General features: G+C 35.1%; 1 protein-coding gene across 4 annotated transcripts in view; it reads right to left on the reverse strand.

The window, feature by feature from the left end:
• Positions 1 to 17,753, reverse strand: part of GCFC2 (GC-rich sequence DNA-binding factor 2) — a 50,427-nt gene that overhangs the window by 5,729 nt on the left and 26,945 nt on the right. For 2 of the 4 annotated variants that reach the window (XM_053587712.1, XM_053587713.1), the window contains exons 6-14: positions 16,835 to 17,021; positions 14,998 to 15,121; positions 13,813 to 13,894; positions 12,912 to 13,024; positions 11,987 to 12,186; positions 10,861 to 11,011; positions 7,909 to 8,030; positions 2,867 to 2,943; positions 1,366 to 1,432 (exon numbers count right to left, since the gene is read on the reverse strand). In XM_053587712.1, coding sequence (XP_053443687.1) covers positions 1,366 to 1,432; positions 2,867 to 2,943; positions 7,909 to 8,030; positions 10,861 to 11,011; positions 11,987 to 12,186; positions 12,912 to 13,024; positions 13,813 to 13,894; positions 14,998 to 15,121; positions 16,835 to 17,021 — 1,123 coding nt within the window. Of the gene's footprint in view, positions 1 to 1,365; positions 1,433 to 2,179; positions 2,397 to 2,866; positions 2,944 to 7,908; positions 8,031 to 10,860; positions 11,012 to 11,986; positions 12,187 to 12,911; positions 13,025 to 13,812; positions 13,895 to 14,997; positions 15,122 to 16,834; positions 17,022 to 17,753 lie in introns of all 4 variants that reach the window. The other 2 variants (XR_008379487.1, XR_008379488.1) reach the window with 2 other exon arrangements.

Below are 17,753 nucleotides of genomic sequence, written 5' to 3' on the forward strand. Positions count from 1 at the left end.
AGAGACAGAGTCTCACTTTATGGCCCTCTGTAGAGTGCCGTGGCCTCACACAGCTCACAGCAACCTCCAATTCCTGGGCTTAAGCGATTCTCTTGCCTCAGCCTCCTGAGTAGCTGGGACCACAGGCGCCCGCCACAACGCCCGGCTATACATGCTGTTTTAATAACATTTAAATCTTTTTTAAACCTTATGTCTTTGCTGATGTTGCTCTGTCTTCCTAGAAAGCCCTTTCTCTGACTCAACCACATGATAAGTATTAATTCACCCTACAGAAACTATTCTTACTGGGGTTTTTCATGTCCTTTTAATAGTTAAATCCAATAAACAGTCTTTCTCCTCATACTGTCTGTTGGAGTTTAACACTTCTTTTGATTCTTAAAAAAATCTTTCATTTAGCTTCCTTGAGGCCACTCTTTGACCATTATAAGACTCACAATTTATTCTGAAGTTTCTGTGAAGCCTCACTTTCTCTGGCCATCTCTTCTGTCAGTGTTATCCTAGCCTTCTTCTCATACTTCATCCAATCCTCTCAGAGCTTGTCTTGTATTACTATGGCTCTAAAGGCCACCTACCTGTAGTTGACTCCCAAATCTCCAGATTTGTCTCCTGAAATTCAGACTCATATATCCAGCTACCTCTTAATCCTCTACGCTCTATGTCTCCCTCAGATATCTTCATCACACCACTTCCAAGATATCTTCAACAACTATTTCTAAAATGGATCTTATCTTCCCTCTAAGACCTTTTCTTCTTCCTGTATTCCTTACACTATCTAAAGAACATCATAACCTACCATGTTTTCAAACTCAGAAACTTGGCCATAGCCCTACATGCTTCACATGTAATTAATTAGTTTCTGAATCCTTTCAATGTTTCAACCTAAACATCATTTAAACTCATCTTCTCCTTACTGTTCCTACAGTAACTGACCTAGCAATAACTTTATCTTTTAGAACAGAGGTTAGCCAACAATGGCCTGTGTGTTAAATCCAGCCTGCTGCCTGTTTTTATAGGAGGAAATAAGATTATGGCAGATCCATGAGCTAAGAATGGTTTTGACATTTTGATTATTTTAAAATCATTAAAACAACAATAAAATATCTTGTGATGTGAAAACTACATGACATTCGAATTTCAGTGTCTCTATGAGTAAAGTTTAACTGAAACACAGCCATGTTCATCTGTTCACCAATTTTCAATGCCTGCTTTTGTGCTATAATGGCAGAGTCAGGTAGATCAACAAAGACTATTTGACCCTAAAATGTTTACTATTTGATCCTTATAGAGGAATTTTGCTGTTGTTTGTTCTATAGGAAACAGGATTTTTAAAAAATATGAATTTTAATTTTTGGAGCTTTTGCTTACCTTTAGACCTGACCAGAACTGTCTTTCTTGGAACTTTGAATGTGGTGATGTTTTGTTTTCTATAGCACTAATTTGAAACAAAAGAAGAAAATGCAAAGAAATGTTACTCTTTCAGAAGAGATTTTTTTTTTAACCAACCAAACTAAGCCCCAGTGGAACATAAATAGAGGTGCTCTGATGATTACAAACGCAAGCATGCTCTGATACAGCATGTCTGAGAATGCTTCTTGTAGTTGCATACATACAGAATAAAATGTCTATAATATTATTTACATCATTGCTGGTAATATTTTGCTGCTCACGTGCCCATCAATCAGCACATCTACATGATGGCATGCTGTGCAGCATAAAAAGGAATGAGGAAACTACTGAGAAGATCTCAAAGATGTACTAAGTGAAAAAGAGCACAAAACCAGCTGCAATTGCTAACATTATATTTCCTTTGCTGTAGAAAGGACGAAATAAGATTATGGCATATCTAAGTATTTACTTTTATTTGCATGAAGAAGTTAAAGAAAGATAAGCAAAAATTACTATTATTGCAAGCACGTATGTATATGTAGGAGAAGGGTAAAAACTGAGTGGATGGAGGTCAAGGGTGGGAGTGAGAAAACTTTTCATTTTAAATATAAATAAATGAATACACAAAGTACATTCTTAGTTTTGAATGATGTGAATATATTACTTATCTAAAACATTGCAAAACAAACTTTACCAGGGTAGAATTTTACATCTCAACATTCGTAATATATCAGAAAGCACTGAAGTTCCTATTTTCCCCCCCTCAAAGCTCTTCCAGCCTGGGAATACTTACTGTATTGCTATAGTTCATGAATCAATATTAATGTCAACGGATACCTTCTTAGTATACATATGACCATACATCAAATACTTCTTGTTTTATGATTTAAAGTGAATACAGAATTTATAGTTGCCATTTCTGGTCCTTCGGTGATATTCCAGACCTCATGCTGTGTTTCCTCCGTGCTAGCTACTGTTCCATTCTGAGCACTCTCCACTGCCCCTAATGTCTTGAGAGGTAGATACTAACTTTATCTTCATTTTATAGATGCATAGAAAGGCCCAAGGTCAAGTATCTACTAGTGGTGGATTTGGGCTCTAGAACCTGTGCTCCTTACCACTCTATGTCACCTCTTATGTTCCTAGAATACATTAAAAATAAACAGAAATGATGTCTGAGTGCTAAGCATAATGTATGCAACAGATTAGGAGACTAAGAAATATCTGCTGGGTGGTGCCTGTGGCTCAAAGGGGTAGGGCATCAGCCCCATATGCCGGAGGTGGTGGGTTCAAACCTAGCCCCGGCCAAAAACTGCAAAAAAAAAATTTAGAAGTATCTGCTGAAATCTAAATTTGCATCTTGCAAAACAGAATATATGTATGCATGTTTTGAAAATAGTATAGTTTCTTTTGCATTACATTCTTACATATGTATTCCGTGATTAGTATTTCAAACAATCTATAAAGTAACAGCTCTTACCTCTTTGGATAAAGAGGAATAAAAACATCATCTTCTATTGCCTTCTTCATTCTTGAAACAATGGATTTAAGTAAGTCCTATCATTTAAGAATTTTAAAAGCATCAGTGATAGCAATAGGTAGAAATATATTTACCGAAAAAAGTAATTTTAATGGTAGTGCAAATCAGTATAAACTCTCAGAAACCAGCTGTTAACATAACTTATCAACTGGGTGGAAGAGAGCCTTACTCCTCCATGTTGTGTATGGCTGTAGCTGGATCATTTTCATTGCATGAATAGTTTGGGGGCTATTACAGATAATGCTGCTATAAAAGTTCTTATGTATGTCTTAGTATGCATGAACATACACTTCTAATGGGCGTATACATAGAATGGAATTGCTAGAATGTAGCTCATGTCCATAGGTCAACTGCATACAAAATACCAAACTGTTTTCTAGAATAAGAATACAATAAGCTGTGCAAAAGAAATCCTGTTTCCCCAAATACTTCATCAAAATGTGTGGTTTTTTTTTTTTTTTAATGTTTGCAAATCTGGTGGGTAAACATCATATCTCATTGTGTCATTTCAGTTTTCATTTCCCTGTTGAGTAATGTGATGTTGGGCATCTTCTCATATTCTTATTTGTCTTTTGACAAGCCCCTTCTAGAAGCAAAGTACCTAATTAATTTTTATCTATGTTTCTATTTTTTTAAATTAGGTTATACCTTTTCATTGATTTGTAGAAGCCTTTCATATACTGTAGCTATGGGATCCTGTGTTTGGTTTGTCTGTGTCCTTTGATGTAGCAAATTCACTTTGGAAAATTCATTTTGTTTATATATCAAAAATCACAAATGGCCAGGTGCAGTGGCTCACACCTGTAATCCTAGCACTTAGGGAGGCCAAGGCGGGTTGACTGCCTGAGCTCAGGAGATTCCGACCTGCCTGAGGAACGTGAGACCTCGTCTCTAAAAACTGCTGGATGTTGTGGCAGATGCCTGAAGTCCCAGCTAGTTGGGAGGCTGAGGCAAGAGGATCGTTTGAGCCCAAGAGTTTGATGTTGCTATAAGCTATGATACCATAGCACCTGACCAAGGGCAAGAAAGTGAGATTCCGTCTCAAAAAAAAAAAAAAATCACCATCAACCAAATTATTCAATCATAGGTAAATTTAAAAACATTATATCTACCCAATAAATCAAAATGTTAATTAGCTAAAGTTTATGAAGACTATTATGTAAATACAGATATGTAAAAAGATAATGTTTAGCTGAAATAGGATATAACTTACATGTCTATTAGGTTATAACTTTGTAAAAAAAATACCTACATGAAAATATCCTATCATGGTATCAGTTCTTATATTAGGATAAAAAGATAATGGGAGTTTAAAATATTTTTTCAGGGCGGTGCCTGTGGATCAAGGAGTAAGGTGCCGGTCCCATATGCCGGAGGTGGCGGGTTCAAACCCAGCCCTGGCCAAAAACCAAAAAAAAAAAAAAAAATTTTTTTTTTCAAGTATCAGCAATATTTCTATGATATTCTTATCTATCAAAAATAATCCATGGTATAGATAAAAATGGCATATTACACACTAGAGTAGAAGTTATTTTTTAAGTCAATGACAATATATGTATGTAGCATAAATTAAGCTGTTCCATACTCTATACTAAATTATGCATAAATATAGAATCTAATCATTTTTTTAAAAAAAACAATACTGAAGTCCTATTTCTCTTTCCAATTATATATAACATATTCCTCAAATGGCCATACATCAATATTTAATTAACATTGAAAACAAATAAAAACTCTATTTTATCCCATTTCTTAAACATTTTGAATTCTGTTATAGGAAAAAAAGGATCATTTTCTAGATGTTATTTTTTTTATTTTTTTTTTTTCTGGATGCAGTGTTTTGCTATGATGCCCAGGCTGGTCTCAAGCAATCCCCTGTCTCAGCCTCCTGAGTAGCAGGATTACAGGCATGAACCACAGTACCCAGAAATTACTGGGTTACATGTTTCTTCTAGAAAGGAAAGATACAGTTTAATTTTTTCATTTAATTTTAATGGTTTTGAATGTCAACCCTGACAAATACTTATGTATTGTTAAAATTTTGTTTCTTAAAACAGTTCTCTAAAATAATGCTATAATTGAGTCTACTGATGAATATGAGATATGGATGATAGATCAAATTTTAACAAATTTATTAAGATTGCTATAACTGAATTATGGTTATGTAACAGAATATGCTTATTTTAGCAAATAAGCATCTTATTCTCAATGTATTCAGGAGAAAAATATCTTATCTGTATAGATTATAAAATGGGAAAGCAAATGGGGCAAAATGTTAATGATATGTGAATCTGGAAAAAAGACATATGGACACTGCTCTTACTCATGAAGCTTTTCAGTAAGTTTGAAATTATTCCCAAATAAACAAGTTAAAACAAATATTCACATATTTTTAAACTATGGGTTCATTAGCTTTTCTAAGTATTAATATAACATCACATATTTGTGGAAAACAGGTTCTCTAAACAGTAGGTACAAGTATTCAGAAGCACATGTTTGACTCCCATACATGGTCACGTAGTTCTCTATACACACTTTAACACACCTTTGAAGAGGCACTTATATATACTAGCCAGTGGCTTTTCATGCTGCGTTTCGTATCTACGGAGGTAATCTCAGGGTGGCTTGGGCAGATGTAGGGGTGGTCAGAGAAGAAAGAGGGCAGGTGCTTACTATAGAAAAAGCAATTTTGCTTTGTGTGTTTGTGTGCTGGGTTATGTAAGATTTATTGAAATAGGTTCTGCTAAAGTTGTTTAAAAAACACCAATCTATCTGAACACCCAACTGCTGTTTAATTTTGACATCTCTACTAATTGGCCAATCACTTATGCTCCAAAACATTTTGTGGTAGGGAATCACTATCCATCTCAAGACAACCCAAAACTCTGTGGACAGCATTTGAGAATTCGATTAAAATGAGAGTTAAGAAACTTCTCTTTTGCACAGCTTTTACTCTTTGGTCTTAGTTTACTTCTTGAGATTATACAGAATAAATCCATTCCCCTTTACATATGATAATTCTTCAGATTTTGAGATTGTTACCACATTTTTCTGTATCTTTCTTTTCCATACCATGTTAAGGCACTCTCCACCAATTATGCTTACACCCAGAATTAAAACACATATTGTTACGAAAGTCTAATCTTTGGGTAGAGTATATATATATCATTTTTACTCAAAACAGAACACACTTAGTAGGATGAACTCCCATTAGTTTCTCTGTTACTCAAATGACACTATTGACTCATACTGTGTTTTAATATTGATTATCATCTCTCTGTCTGACCTATGCTGCTTCAAAGCTGTATCTCTCCCATCTTCCATTTATGTAGTTAAAGGTTTTGTATTTTTTTCTTTTTTTTTTTGCAGTTTTTGGCCGGGGCCAGGTTTGAACCCACCACCTCTGGTATATGGGTCCGGCACCCTACTCCTTTGAGTCATACGCGCTGCCCTGTTTTTTTTCTTTTTGAGACAGGGTCTCATTCTGTTGCCCAGGCTAGGGTGCCATGGTGTCAGCGGAGCTCACAGCAACCTTAACTCCTAGGCTCAAGCAATCCTTCTGTCTTAGCCTCCCGAGTAGCTGGGACTACAGGTACCCACCACAATGCCTGCCTATGGTTTTTCTATTTTTAGTAGAGACAGGGTCTTGCTCTTGTTCAGGCTGGTCTTGAACTCCTGGACTCAAGAGATCTTCCTGTCTTGGCCTCCCAGAGTGGTAGGATTATAGGTTCAAGATACTGCACCTGCTCTGTAGTTAAATTTTTTTTTTTTTTTGTAGAGACAGAGTCTCACTTTATGGCCCTCGGTAGAGTGCAGTGGCCTCACACAGCTCACAGCAACCTCCAACTCCTGGGCTTAAGTGATTCTCTTGCCTCAGCCTCCCGAGTAGTTGGGACTACAGGTGCCCGCCACAACACCCAGCTATTTTTTGGTTGCAGTTTGGCAGGGGCCGGGTCTGAACCCGCCACCCTCGGCATATGGGGCCGGCGCATTACCGACTGAGCCACAGGGTCAGATGTGTAACTATTCCTCTTACATTTTGTCTTTTGGAAATCAGTCCATTTTCTCCAATAATTTAGATCCTTTTATTAATAGTTAATTATATTAATTAATAATTAATAATTTTAGATCCTTACTATTCATAGGTCGATTATAGAACTTATTAGCTTTTCGTCATTGACAAATTTGACTAGCATATATTTTACATCTTTATCCAGTTCAATAAAAAAGTTAAATAGGGCAAAGCTGAGAAGGAATCTAATACTTACAGTCTCCCCATATGCAGCCATAACCCTACTGGTCACTATTCTTTAGGTACAATCCCTCCACCATCTACAGTTAGATACTGTGTACCACTGCCAAGCTTATATATCCCCATTTAATCTACAAGAACAATCATAGCACATTAAATATACTTTCTATTATACCATATTTATATAGTAGATAATTTTATTTATCAGTGAAGGTAACTAAGATGATACAGATCATTTGTATTTGGAAATCCTATCAATTGTAGACCACAGTAATCACTGCTTTGCTTTTTTAAGTGTTCATAATCTACTTCTTTAGCAATTTACTTTAGAACGTTAACAAGAATCAAAACTATTCTCACCAGACGTTAATTTACAGAATGCATTTACTTTTTACTTTGAAAATAAAAATTATGCTGTATGATTCCATTTTTCAGGAACCATTCTCATTCTCTTCCACTACTGGAAAAACTACGTATACATGCATGTATATACTTTAGTTAATAATCATTACCATTCTTGTTATACTGTTCAGAAATATCAAGATATAGTCTTTCATCTTATTATTATAAAGAGGAAAAATGGCCAATCCTCACTTCTGTAAGTCAAAACTAAATATATTTTCATAAATAGTTCCTTGATCATTATTTCTGCATCTTCTATAAGCAAAGATTTATAACAAAATTATATTTACAAATAAATCAAGGAATCCATAATTCTAGAAATGATTACCTGTTTGTTTTTATTAACTTCATTTTCACAAGTGGAATGTTCTTCAAGAATCACTCTGCAGTGTGTTATTAAACTTGTTGTCTGTGAGGTTGACAAGGGATCCCAAATGAATTCTATAAAGTCTGAAACAAATAGTTCAGTGGCACACTATTTACTAGACTATTTTGCTTCTCACATAAAGTAACTAACGCCTTTAGCAAAGATACTTCTTCTCTCTTCATTCAGTTTAAAATCCATGACCAATCATTAATTATTTGCATATATTCTCAATTTCCTTGTCCTTCGGGCTTTGCTGAACTCATCTGGCTAAATTACAATCCTAGTTAAATTAATTTTGTCACCAAGTTCAAGTCTGTGCCTGCAACTATGCAGCTAAAATGTGGCTGGAAAAGCATCACACTGATCACCATGGGACTCCAGGTGAGCCCTTAATGCTGCCCAGCAGTCCTATTTTCTTTCCCTGGTCCTTTCACTTTCCTGATGGCCTATGTGATTATTTTACACCTTCTCCTTCCTCCTTGCTCTCACTCTCAGTTGATGGATTTTTCTAGATGACAATTTCTTACTTTCTTTTTTCTTCTTCTTTGTTTAATTTGATGAGAAAATAGCAGCATTCAGAAGAGAAACTCCATAAGCTCCTGCCACAGTATCTGCATGCTCATCTGCCTCTGTGCTCTACTCCTACGTATGGAGCACCCACATTCCCAGTTAAAATCGACCCTTGATTTGTGCATGAGATCCCAACCCCTTTGGCTTACTCCAAGGTCCTGCTCGTGGAATTCTGTCCTTGCACTTTGGTGGTGTCGTCCCTTCTCCTGGATCTTTCCCATCAGCCTACAATTATTTCTCTTATATTAAAAAAATCTCCCTCTTAACCACACTTCTCCCTCTAGTGCTGCACCATTTCTCTCCTACTATTTACAACTAAATTTCTCAAAATATTGCGTACTTTCCAATTTCTCTCTTCCCATTTGTTCTTAAATTCCCTTCAATTAGGCCTTATCTCTCACCATTCTTCCTAAATAGATATGTACACAGCAAATCTCCAATGGCTGATTCTAACCCCCACCAACCGTTGACGATTCTTTCTTTCTAGGAACAATTTCTTTACTTGGCTTGCAGGATACCACACTCCTGGTTGCCAGCCTCCCTCTCTCATCTTCTTTGCTGGCTGCATGTCACCTCTTCACTCCTAAATGCTCCACTACCTCAGGATCCAGGTTCCTTACTTCCTTTCTTCTATTTATATGCACTCACTTAGTATTCAAAGTCAGTTTTATGGCTTTAAGTGTCATCAATATTATGATAAATTCCAAATATATAATAACCTTGATTGGACCTCCCCCATTGAGACTCATGTTCTCAATTTGACACTTCCACATAATTACAGGCATCTCAAACTCATTATGTCCCCAACTCAGCCCGTGATATACCACCCCACCCTAAGCTTATTTCTCTCAGTCTTTTTCATTTCAGGAAATGACAACTTTGTCCTTCTAGTTGCTCAGGCCCAAACCCACGCAATTGTTATTGATCCTTCTCTTTCTCTCTTGCCCTGCAACCAATCCATCAGCAAATCCATCAACCAATCCATCTGTTGGTGCCACCTTTGAAATACATGTAGTATTCAACTGCTATAGGAACCCAGTCAGTATTGATTTCTCTAGCAACTTGTTTGTGGAATTATTTAATGATAAGTATTTGGATTTTTTTTTTTTTTTGAGACAGGGTCTTGCTCTGGCACCCAGGTTGGAGTGAAGTGGTGTGGCAGGAACTTAGCTCACTGTAGCCTCTAACTCTTGGCCTCATGTGGTCTTCCCATCTCAGCCTTCTAGTAGCAATACTATGGGTGTGTAACACCATCCCTGGCTAATTTTTAGATAAATTTTTGTAGAGCTGGTTTCTTGCCCAGGCTGGTCTTAAACTTCTGGCTCAAGTGATCCTCCTCCATTGGCCTCCCAAGGTGCTAGAGACCTCCCAGGTGACAGCCATAGCACCCAGCCAGTATATGCATTTTTCTGAAGAGTACTTAAATAAGGCACATGTACTCTAATACCCATAGAGCTTGTTAAAAGTAGTAACTTTTGGCCGGGTGCGGTGGCTCGCCTATAATTCTAGCACTCTGGGAGGCCGAGGTGGATGGATTGTCTGAGCTCACGGGTTCAAAACCAGCCTGAGCAAGAGCGAGACCCCATCTCTACTAAAAATAGAAAACTTAGGTGTGTGTTGTGGCTGGGGCCTGTAGTCCCAGCTGCTCAGAAGGCTAAAGCAGGAGGATAGTTTGAACTCAGGAGTTTAAGATTGGTGTGAGCTAGGCTGACACCATAGCATTCTAGCCTAGAGCAGCAGAGTGAGACTGTCTCAAAAAAAAAAAAAAAAAAAAAACTTTAAAGTTTATGTACTTTGTCTTTTAAAAGAGTTCTGTAGTCTTTGCTGTCAAAATTTTTTCTCAGTGACATTGTGAAATAGATCCTTACTATGTATTAAGTATAATTTCAAGTAAAACGAGACTTCAGATCAGTGTAAAGCACGAGCATTAATGTTCAGTGCTTATAGCTGCTAGCAGCAGATGTCAGGGAAATGCAGAGGATTTCTATTGTTGTTGTTTAAGGAGAAGGAAGAAAGAGAAGAAACAATGAGAGACATTAAGGGAAAGAAAGAGATACACGTAGTATGAATTAAAGGATGCTATTAGCAATGACTAAAGTGTCACAAATGCAGCAGTAATGTCACAAACATAAAGACTGAGAGTATAAGCAGTGTGGCAGCCAACCACTTGTACAAACAAGAATTTTTTTAACCAGCTTAAATTTGACATCTGTTGATTTTTACTGCACGTATCATTTCATTTCAAAAACTTCTGTAAAAAATGTGTATGACTATAACAGAAATTAATGACCTTATACTCTGTCAAAAAATACTTTAATTTTTATCAAGATTATGAAGCAGTACCTGTGAGTCGGGGGATAATTGTTTTGTTGATGACAGCAGACAAGATTTTTTTATCTGCACTATATTCCTTCTTTGAATCTTCCACACTGCTATTAATAAATTCTTCTATAGATGTGAACCATGGCATCTGTTTTAAACCTATAGAATCTAACTTAAAAATGAAATAATAAAAGTCAGAAATAAATTAACCATTAGTGTATTTTAAAATAATTGTTAACTATTTTAATCAATAATCACCACAGCTTTTCTAAGGAACAAAGGAGATCTCTGACTTTGAACACTGTACACATGGTACAACACCAGACCACTAAGGCTGGGCAAGACAATGTGACTAAGACATGTCTGGCAATACAACAAAAAGCTGCATTTCATGTGTTCATTTGTATAACAGAACACTCTACAATTGCCGACTGTGTGCCAGAACCTTGAGAACCTACCACATGGCAAGAACTCTGCTAGGAGCAAAATAAATATTAGTTACACGCTTGAAATAACCATGGAATCTATTATGAAAATTTATTCAGTTCAAGAGCTGTTTACTTCCAGCCCTTTCAATTCTCATGAGCATTAATGTGTAATTTGTATGTGGTTTAGCAAAAGGCCCTACCACACAGTAGGCAGTTGCTGAGTTCACATCTCTTAATTTAGGATCTGAACATCAGTGTAACCACTAACTTCTGAATCAGTATTTTTTCCTTTATACTGCACAAAACACCTTTCCCTTTCTATTTGTTATTTTTATACACCCTTCAAAGCCTCACTTAAATTCCCCCTCCTCAACGCAACCCTGACTAATTCTTCCTAATATGTCACCTCCAAATTTAGAACTCTTACAACAAGGCTTCTATACCTAAGTTCCTCAAACCCAGGATTACCTTATACATTTTGAGGGATTTCAAACTTCATATAGAAGAGGCTAAAAAATTGTTATTTATTGATGTTAACAGTCTTAAAAAAACAGTGAAAGCAAAGAAAGAAGAATGTAGCTTAGAGTACACATTTCCAGACTATTGTTCCAAAGCTTTAAATTTCAGTTCCAACTATGGGGTATTTAATAGCTAACCTGAAAGTAAAGGAACTGAAGTAACTAGTGTCATCAGGATAATTTTTTGCATGTCAGGCATACCTTAAGAGGATTCCAATGAATCAACTGGACTCGTATTAGGGGATTTAAAAGCTTCGGTATGCATAAACTAATGAAAGCCTCGTAATAAGAATCAGGAAACTTTTCTCGCCATTGCTGAAATTTCAACAAAATATTCGGGATATTACAAAAATCTTCATGGACATCTTCAAAAACTTTCTTTTGATTCTGTAAAATATCATCTGTAAACAAAATGAGACTCTTTATATTATGCATTTTAAGTTTGTGAAGTTTTTAAGTTTGTTTCCTATTGTCACACATGATTGTAATCCATTCAGCTGTAAACTTTCCTTTGGTATTAACATGTACATTTATATTAAGAAATTATTACTTTAGCCACAAACATAACATCAATAATAAAATCTACCATTTACTCTATTTGCCAATCTATTATGAATACATTAATCTCATTTCATTATATAACTATCTTCCATACAATATAAGTATAGCCTTCTTATTTACAAACAAAAAAGGCACTGATACCAGAGAGGTCAAGGAATTTGTCTAAGATCGCACAGAACAGATCCTTTGTCAACCCAAGTCTGCTTAACTCCAGAGCCCAGAATCTTTCCACTATACACATTTTATCTTCTCATAACGTTAAACATGTTTTCACTATATTCAATTTTTAGATTAAAAATGATAATATAGGAAATATGTGGTAAGGAAATGAAAATAAGCTGTTCATTTGTGATAGGAAAAAACCTACAAAGATGTAAAAAAACTTACAATGTTCCTTCTTCACTTTATTCCATTTTTTTCATAGGTAGAGGTAGGAAAAGAATCTTAAAGGGGGGGAAAGTTTTCCATTTTTCCTGAATTTTGCCAATTGAAAATTGTATTTAAGGCAAGTATTCTTACCATTTAGATATTTCAGACCAAGACATATTGTTAACTTGGTACTGACCATGGCATTTTTGGAAGTCAGTCGTCTCTGCTGAGGACAGCTCATCATCACTAGATGTCCCTTCCTGATGGTTGCAATTCCCAGAAAGCACCCTTGCTTTTCTTCTTTGTGTCCTATATTTTGCAATAAATCAAAAATAAATGAAAAACAAATAGCTCAACGAAAATGTTTTAAATATTTTAAACAAAAAGTAATTTTATTATTTGTTTAAAATAGCCAGAAATATATCATATAGCACACGATTTTGTTAATTTTTTTTGAGATAATCTCACTTTGTCACCTTCTGTAGAGTACTGTAGCATCACCACTCACAGCAACCTCAAACTCTTGGGCTTAAGTGATTCTCTTGTCTCAGCCTCCCGAGTAGCTGGGTGCCTGCCACAATACCCAGGTATTTTTACAGACAAGGTCTCACTGTAGCTCAGGCTGGTCTCAAACTTGTGAGCTGAGGCAATCCACCCTCTTTGGTCTCCCAGAATGCTAGGATTATAGGCGTGAGCCACTGTACCTGGCTTTGTTCATATTTTTTGACGTTTTTATACCTTCCTTAGTTTGAACTGATGGTTCTTCCTCTTTTTTTCTGATAAGACATTCCTACTTAGGACATTCCCATGGACTAACTAGATTCTGAGATGGGGTAACAATATAATAAGCACTGGCTTCTATTTATGAGCAATTCCTAGCCAGATAAAAATGCCATTTTACCCATTCCTTTTAACTAAGCCAAATATACCAGTGTGTCTTTAAGGCGGTGGAGGACTGCTTAACTAAGTTTGGTTGTATGGTATTCTTACAATATTAACACTGTAGGCCAGGTTAATTATATCACATGGTTAATTATATTTAAGTAATAAAAAGTACTTGCTCAATGATGCTTTAAGTCTTCACTTTATATAGCTACCTTCGAGATTCAATCTCTTCTAAAATCCATTGAGTTTTTTCATCTAAAGTAAAGCTTCCATCCGTTGATGTCTCCTCTTTTCCTGTTAATAAATAAGTGATTTTGTTCTGTAAATTCGTAAAATAGTGAAATACTGGAAATAAAGGTAATATCATGGATGTGTGTGTGTATATATATGTGTGTGTATATATGTGTATGTAAACATATGTGCTTAAATCCCATAACGTTTTCGCCATAGCCAAAGGCTTGAAATATTTGCATTATTACCAATACAGTAGTCACTCTTTATTCACAAGGATATGTCCCAAAACCCCCAGGGGATGCCTGAAAGTGTGGGTAGTACCAAGTCCTATTTATACTATATTTTTTCCTAAATGTACATTCTTATGATAAAGTTTAATCTATAAATTAGGAATAGTAAGAACACTAATAACAGTACTAAAATAATTATAAAAATGTACTGTAATATAAATTATAAGAACATAGTGTCTCTCTCTCTTTCAAAGTATCTTATTGTACTATACTTACCTACTTTGGGGCCATGTTTGACTACAGGTGACTGAAATCATGGAAAGCAAAACTGTTAATTAAGGGGAATTGCTGTGTTTTATTCTCATTATTTCTTATTTTAATATTTACTGACTCCTAAATGTCATGAGTTTTAAAATCTCTTTGCCTTTGCTTTTATTAGCTACTTGGTCATGGCCTCATCTCTTTTACTATCTTCTGATAGTACCTAAATCAAAGGAAGACATCTCTGAATATACAAAACCAGTGAAAAAATAAAAGCAAGCATCCAAATCTTACAACAGAGATGTTACAGATAAATCCAGGGCTCTGAAAACTATAAATTTATAAATTATAAATTTAGGTCTCTAAACTACAAATTTAGGTCTCTGTTGATTTATATGAACTCATCTCAAAATATTCATTAAATTGTTTTATACATATTTTGTCTCAAATACTAGCTGATTATGGTCTAATGTTTATATTTTGGTCTTAGACTTAATTTAAGACATTTTAAAACACTACTTCTAAATGTTTTGAGTTTTTAGAAGTGGGTGTGTAAAGGTTAGCAGGAAAATACACAAAAACCAGTTTTTATACAGGAATAAAAATGTTTTTATTCTTCAGATAATTTTGCTTAATGAATAATAAATCATATTGAATATGAAAAACACTAACGTGATAACTGTTGCAAATACGTTGATTCATGTTTTAATTCATCTTGCCTGCATTTCATAAAGGTCATAGCTTGCTTTAAAAGGAGTGCATGCATGGATGATTCTATTTCTTGGATGTTGATCATCTGAAATACATATATGAGTAACATTTTTGAGGTCATTGATAATGAAATATAAAAAATATGAAAACATAAATATTTATAAGATATGTAAGCATATGTATATGCTAAATTCTCACAAAAAGAAACATTTCCCATACTAACATATCTCAATTATAAAACACTGTAACAGACCTAGCTGCCAAAACCATCACTATCAAAAAACAAAAAATCATCTTACTGTCCTGGAACAGCTATATATATCTCAGATAATGAAAGCAAATGGGATGGAGTCAGGAACACAGGTAGATAGATAAGAATGATTCTTCCGTGAGATGAGAGAATAGGAAGAAATGAAAGGTGTGCTTATTTTCACAGGCTGAGGGGACAGACAAACAGGTGGGCACTTGTAGAATCTGGTAAAATCTGAAAAGTAGAAAATGGAGGAAAACCTAACCAGAGACAGGTAAGAAAGTTGTGATATAGAAAGGAGACAGTTGAAGCTGGAATTTTAATATTTTTTGGCAACAATTCCTTCCATTCCTGGTAGTGCTCATAGCTCAGTGGGTAGTGTGCCAGCCACATATACCAAGGCTGGTGGGTTTGAACCTGGCCTGGGCCAGCTGAAACAATGACAACTACAACAACAATAAAATAGCTGGCCATTGTGGCAGGTGCCTATAGTCCTACCTACTCGGGAGGCTCAGGCAAGAAAATCGCTTAAGCCCAAGAGTTTGAGGTTGCTGTGACACCATGGCACTCTACCAAGGGTGACAGCTTAAGCCTCTGTCTCAAAACAAACAACAACAAAAAAATCCCAATTCCTTCCATTCCAATGATGTTCCAGAGTTGTTGCTATGGATACATCAATGCATAGGCTGACAAGATTTTAACAGTATAATTCCTTAAGAATGAAGAAAAATACATCAGAAAGTACCCAGTGATATTAGAAGGTAGCCAACTTAAAACAACAATAACATCCAAATGCATAGAAACATTTTAACATTATTTATAAATAAATAATCTGAAGAACCCAACGTAAAAACTCAGTATGCATAAAGCAAAAAACAGAAACTAAAAGATTAATAAATCTGATAACACAAAAATTCAAAACACTTGAATGTTAAAAACCATCACAAGCAAAATAGAAAGTCAAAATAAACTGGAAAATTTACATCAAGTAAAGCATAAACACTTTAAGTTATAAAAAATTGTTCTCCATACTGAGAAAACTAAGAGAAAAACAAAAATCCCCACTAAGAACCAAAAAGCTGGCAGGCCAAAGGAGACAAATCACAAAAAGGAAAACTACATACAGCTAATAAAACAAAGGATTCACTCGAGATCAAAATACACAATATAAAAACAAAACCCATTTTTTCCCTGGTAAACTAATAAAGCTGGTACAATCCTTCCAGAAGAAAGTCTGGCAATATGTTTTATAAGTCTTAAAAATATTTAGACTGAATAATTCATTTTCTTTGACTTATTTTTTCTAGTAATTTTTCTTCAATGGATGAGAATTTAACAAAAAATTAAATATTAATATAAACTTTTATACAGTGTTACTTAAACACCAACATAACTACAACAAGTCTAAATTAAGGGAATGCTTAATATTATAGTATGTTAAAGATGTTTAAAAAAATACTAGAGAAAAGTATTTAATTCTGAGATTTAGACTTTTCTTAATTGCATGGTAAAAGGGGTTCTCTAAAAAAATTATGTATTTATATGTACCTTTTCATTAAGAAAGTCAATTAAATTTTCCACATAAATTTTCATGCTTTTATAGAATTTATAATTTAGAGCTTGATCTGATGAACCCTCTAGGTGCTGGATCGTATTCTTTGAGCTTCTGATATCTTCTATATATTTTTCATATTCCCTCTGGTGTGAGCGATGAGTTTCTTGTAGTAATGTTAGTCTAAATTAAAAAAAAAAATTGCTTTATTTTTCAAACTTTTTTCACCTTAAGTAGTCTAACAGCAGTGTTTTCAAAGACCACCAAGAACACTGACAATCACATAAACTTATTATTAGACATGGTAAGCAAAGGAAAATATCACAATAAAAGAAGTCAAAGGGGAAAAGTAGGTTTTTAGGGGCTGGAGCCATTTGAAGAGTAGAAGTTAAAAAGTGTGGTTTTAGGTCAGAATTGAACAGAATTTATAAACTAGGTGAACTGCAAGAATAATCAACGACCTTTTACATGAAATACAGGAGTCCATGTGGAGTTACTGCTCAACCAATGTGTGTTCGTTCTTGGAATCCAGATTTGTGAATGAGCTGGTATTAAAACCATCTGAGCATGTTATGGTTTGGTACAATTTATTTATTTTGTGATTCATAATGGCTTTTGTTTTGTCATTAGAATTTGATGTTCCTGGAGGCACTTTGCTGCTGCTCTGTTGCGTTTCCCCATATATTCTCTGTTAAAGTTAGACAGCCACTTTCTGTCAGCTCTTGTGAATATCACATGTATCAACTGACGCTATAATATATGAAAAAACTGTGAAATACAGTTTAATGAATGCTTATCTTTTAAAATTCAATTACCCTTCATAAAAACATGCCAAAAGAAGAATAAGAAACTCCCGGGGGAGGAGACAAGATGGCTGACTGAAGCCAGCTTTCCACAGAGGCTTCCGTTCAGAAG

Source organism: Nycticebus coucang, chromosome 4, assembly GCF_027406575.1.
Source record: "Nycticebus coucang isolate mNycCou1 chromosome 4, mNycCou1.pri, whole genome shotgun sequence".
Taxonomy (NCBI): domain Eukaryota; kingdom Metazoa; phylum Chordata; class Mammalia; order Primates; family Lorisidae; genus Nycticebus; species Nycticebus coucang.